The 4,900-nt window shown below is 41.9% G+C and overlaps 1 protein-coding gene across 1 annotated transcript in view; it reads left to right on the forward strand.

Moving 5' to 3' along the window:
• The window catches only part of LOC106519270 (palmitoyltransferase ZDHHC3), a gene marked incomplete in the record, with an annotated part of 24,417 nt that overhangs the window by 17,758 nt on the left and 1,759 nt on the right, over positions 1-4,900 (forward strand). Inside the window, 1 exon segment of the mRNA XM_014010855.1 lies at positions 3,154-3,284. Within this exon segment, the coding sequence (XP_013866309.1) occupies positions 3,154-3,284 (131 nt within the window).

A 4,900-nucleotide genomic window follows, 5' to 3' on the forward strand; every position in this document is an offset into this window, starting at 1 on the left:
CTGGCTCTCTGTAAATAAAGCAAAGCCACTTCCTCGTCCGACATTAAACAGCCCCACAGAGGAGGGAGGGGCGGGGAGGCTGTCGCCGTGCAGCGCAGCTGTCCTGCGTCTGACCTCAAAGTGCACAAGCTTCAAACTTCAGCGTTGGCTGCGATTTTGACGCTGAAATAGCGTTCGGTGTGAACGCACCATAAAGCTTTCCGTGCCTCGGAGAAGGCAGCGCGCGCCTTGGCCACACTGGTGGTGTAATCCGAGAAGATGGCGATTCTTTTACCCTGGTAGATCAGCGGGGCTTTGTCTCTGGCTCTCCTCAGGATGTCAGTGGCATCTCCATCATGGTGCAGCTTGGCGATGATCACACGAGGTCTTTCTCTGTCTCCCAGTTTCGTCAGAGCAGCTGTTMGGTGTGAACGGTCGACTTTTACCTCCCGGTCCATCTGGAGCACCTCTTTAATAATTTTAGAAACCTCTTTAGGATAGGCGGTGTTCGGCTGTTCCGCAACGCCAACTATACGGATGTTTCCCTGCCTCATCCTCCCCTCCATGTCCACACATTTGTCCCGCATCTTAACCAGTTCGCTCTGAAGTTCAATAATGATGGATTGCAACATGTTTACTTCATCAGACCATGTAGACAGTCCACCTTTCACATCTTCCATGTCCGTTTCAATTGAGGTGATGTCAGCACGGATAGCAGCGGCATTGCTAGCTATCTCGGCCTTCACAGCTTGTATGTCAGCTCTGAGTGTAGTAAACTCTTCAGACAGCGCACTCCTCATTTCCTCCCTTATAATTTTAGAGATTTCCCCACGAATAGAGGATAAGATATCGGCTCTCATCTCCTCACTCATACTAGAGCTCTTGGGTTGTGGGTCTTCATCCTCTGGAGCATGCTGCCTTGTGGCTCTGGTGTTAGCAGTTAGCTTCGCCGTATTACCGTCGTACTTGAACTTACTAAGTTTATCCGCCATTTATCAAGAAATATCCACTGAAACAGATGTCTTTATAGTCCAGAACCTTTGATAAVCCAATTTAGGTTGCAGTTAGTAGCAACTGTGGAATTAGAACGAATATGTTAATAAACCTGCAGGAGCTCTGAAATATCCGTCTCTACTCCATCTTGCTCATCCCTTCTCTCTATTCACACTGCACTTTGTCAAACAAACTAAACCCCATGAACAACCTCCATCATGTTGCCACGGTCAACCGACCACTAACGCATTCTCGCTTTCTTTCATTGAGAAACTAAAACAAGCTCCTTCAGTGCTTTTCAGGCTAGCTTGGTTAGCTGCTAAACAGTTCCCAGGCATTCCGTTAAGGAGTACTTCGCCGAACACAGTCCCCGGCTTCAGTTTGAATTTGTGCTGAGTAAGTTATACTTTGTGAGAAGTATTTTTTTTTACACTAAAGAGCAGTGACCACATAAAGTCGAGCTGCTCCCGCTGCAACTCTTGTTTTAAGTAACCAAATGGTGGCCATTGTTACATTAGTTACCGCATCAAGGCAAGCTAGCATTCTTTCACCCCCAGTGAAAAGGAGAAAGTTTGTAGAAGAGGGAACACTCCCTCTCTGCCAGGGTTTACACACTTCTGCAGTTTCCAGTTCAACAGGTGTGTTTGTTCAGCCCTCTCATGTTCAAAGAAAGGAGACTTTGAGGCAGGAAACAAGAACTAAACATGTACCATACACAAATCGGTACTCCCTTAGTGTCACCAAACACTTATCGGTGCCTATTATGCCTCAGTTCGTTCAAGGGGAAATAATCAAAATAAAGTATTTCTGCAGCCAGGTGTGTTGCTCAGGGCAGAATGCACACCACAAAAAAGAGATAAAGAAAAAGAAAAACTTGGTCAAACTCTTTTCCCAATAAAGGGCGCCCATGCTCTTCCTGTGTGAAGCGCAGAGCCCGACTGCAGTGTGGGAGTGACGTCACTTTGCAGCAACGAAGGAGGGCCTTCATGGGCGGAGATGTGGTATGTGTGTGCAGTTCCGTCATGGGCTTTGACCATAATTTCTCTGGGTTACCGAATTCAGTTCAACGTGAAGCCGCCCAGATTCAATGGTGTGGTACTCTCCGTAGCCAGCAGAAAGTCGGCACATGTTCTGGAGGATGAAATTACATCTCTTTTAAACAAATGAGTGATCAGAATAATTCCCAACAGAAGTTCATCAGTGCTTCTATTATCACCATTTTCTGATTCCAAAGAAAGACGGTATGTCCCTCCAGCCCATATTAGATCTGCATGTGTTAATTAGACATTTATGCAGATCCCCGTTCTAGGATAGAAATGTAGACTGACCGGTAAACGGAGAGCTTCTCCTTATAGCTCAGCTCCCTCTTAATCACAACAGATCAGTACAGAGTCCTGAATGCTGCAGAAACTGCACCAATTCATCTGTCGATCTCACGCTCCATTCTTCCCTCACTGTGAACAAAACCTCACACCCAATCTAGAGAGAGCAATCCACCCTTTTCCGACTGAGGACCATTGACCATTTGTGCTGATCCTATTCCCCGCTACTTCACACTCTGCTGCAAACTGATCTAGTGAGAGCTGAAAATCACGGTACGATGGTGCAGACAGGACCACATCATCTGCAAATAACAGTGATGGAATCCCGAGACCACCAAATCGTACTCTGTCTGCCCCCTGGCTGCACTGAGACATTCTCTTTATACTGGTTATTAACAGAATCTGTGACAACAGACAGCATAGTTACATCATGTCTTATGGWTTTCTTTGTGTTTAAATTATCGTTACATTCTTACTACAGGAAAAGAAAGCAACTCATATATATACTGTATATATTTTTTAAGATGTTAAATCTGTCATTTCAGAGGATTGTTAAGAACATCTCACCTTTCAACTGACAGGCTGACAAGTGCAATCCTATCTAAACACTTTGGATTACTTTGACTTGAATGACTGAGAATCTACATTGAGAACAATGATCACACATTTTCTTTCCTTTTCTAACTTTCCCAATGTACACATGCCTTCATGTTGACTGATGCATCAACAAGTCTTTAGGTTTTAAAATGTCTCTGCATCAGTCATCAGTAGATAATTGTCTGGACTTTCATGGCACTACAACTGTCTTTTATTTAATCCTAGTCTTGCCCTTTCATTTCCATGTCCCTCCATTGTCCAGAGTGCAGTTCCTTCTCTCCTCCAGCAACAATCATCCTCCTCATCCTCCTGTGCTTTGAGGGCCTCCTCTTCCTCATCTTCACCTCTGTGATGTTCGGCACCCAAGTCCACTCCATTTGTACTGATGAAACAGTAAGTTACCTGTTCAGTGGCCTTCTGCCTTTTTATATCTCTTCTTTCTCACTTGCCCTTACTTCTCCCATACTTCCAACACGATCAATCATAAAATTCAAGTTTACATTCAGCTGGTGGGGGCGGGGCATGAGGGTGGTACCCAGCTGTCAATGAACAAACAAGGTGAATGATCAAAAAACTTCCACTTTGAAAACATGGAATACTGTGTGCTGTGAGCCCAAACTTTTTATTGCTTTTCCTACATTCACTTTTACGAGTTTATTTATATTCTGTAGCACCAATTCACAGCAGACAAAAAACTCTGCAAGTCTGGGAAAACCTGGAAAATAACTTTCATATTTCCAGACAGAAAAAACTCTTAAGAAAAACATTAAAAATCCTGGAACACTCAGGGATTTGAACACTGATCAACCACTGGTGGCTTTTTAGTATCTGATGTTATACAATAATAAAAATTATTAAGAATAATTGGTGTATGTATGTACTGTAGGTTTCAAGCATTAAATCTCTCACTGCTTCAGTAAATCCTAAGGTGCTAAGTTCTGAGTGTTTCGTGTGACTAAAATATTTCATGGAATTTCAGGATTTTGTTTTCATGAAATGCTGGGAACCCTGGATATATAATACACATACATATAAATACAAAGTCCAAACCATTGGTTCATTTCAAGTATAAACAATTAATGGAATCCAATGATGATTACAAAATGCCAATTGTTTAAAAATGTGTGTGAAAGGAAACCAGCTGTTTGTGCTGAAACCCACCTGAGTCATCACAGAGGAAATCTTTTCATCATTCCAAAGATACCAAACTTTATATCAGGTTGATATTTTCATGTCCAGAAAACAACTAAAGGAAATTATCTTTGGCTACAATCTTCTTTCTCAGCAGCTGGTTGGTGTATCTGTCAAACCTCAGCTCAGTGGATTTCTGTGTTTCTGTAATGGAGAGCAGGATGTGGCTGAGCTGCAGCCACTGCTTTTAATTTCAGTCTGCAGAGATTCATTGTTGAATGATTTCTGTAATCTGTTTCTATTAGCACCACTGCTGAATTCTTTCTGCTTTTACAACTATCCACAGAGTATCTACTTTTACTTGTTCAGATAATACAATTAGTCTGTGGTGTTCTTTCAGAATTTTATTGCACATTCATGACTAAGGCTCTGTTCAGTGTCTCTGAGGCTGTTTATGTATTCTTTATTGTGTCTTTGTTAAAGTTTGTCCTGGAGCACAACATGTGGTTTGGGCTATATTTACATTTTATTAGAGAAGCATACAGATGCATGAATAAAAGTTATTTTTATTTTAGGTTTTCAAAATAAAAAATTTGACAAGATAACTCTACTGTATTAAAATCACCAGAACTCATTTAGTCAAGGGAAACCTATCAAACACTGAAATCAATGAGCAAATGAGAGTTTTCAAAAACATTTACCAGTAGATTTATGGTCTGTCAACCTGTTTTTTTTCCCTTTTTTTATTTTGAACCCTTGAAAAGTTTTCCTGCACAAACAATTAAGAAATACAAGTAACTGTTTTTGGTTGTGAGCTTAAATGTTGCTTGCAGGGCTGGATTTAGGGGGGTACGGGCCCCTGGGCTTGAGCCAATATA

The sequence above is a fragment of the Austrofundulus limnaeus genome, unplaced genomic scaffold (genome assembly GCF_001266775.1).
Source record: "Austrofundulus limnaeus strain Quisiro unplaced genomic scaffold, Austrofundulus_limnaeus-1.0 Scaffold74, whole genome shotgun sequence".
NCBI lineage: Eukaryota > Metazoa > Chordata > Actinopteri > Cyprinodontiformes > Rivulidae > Austrofundulus > Austrofundulus limnaeus.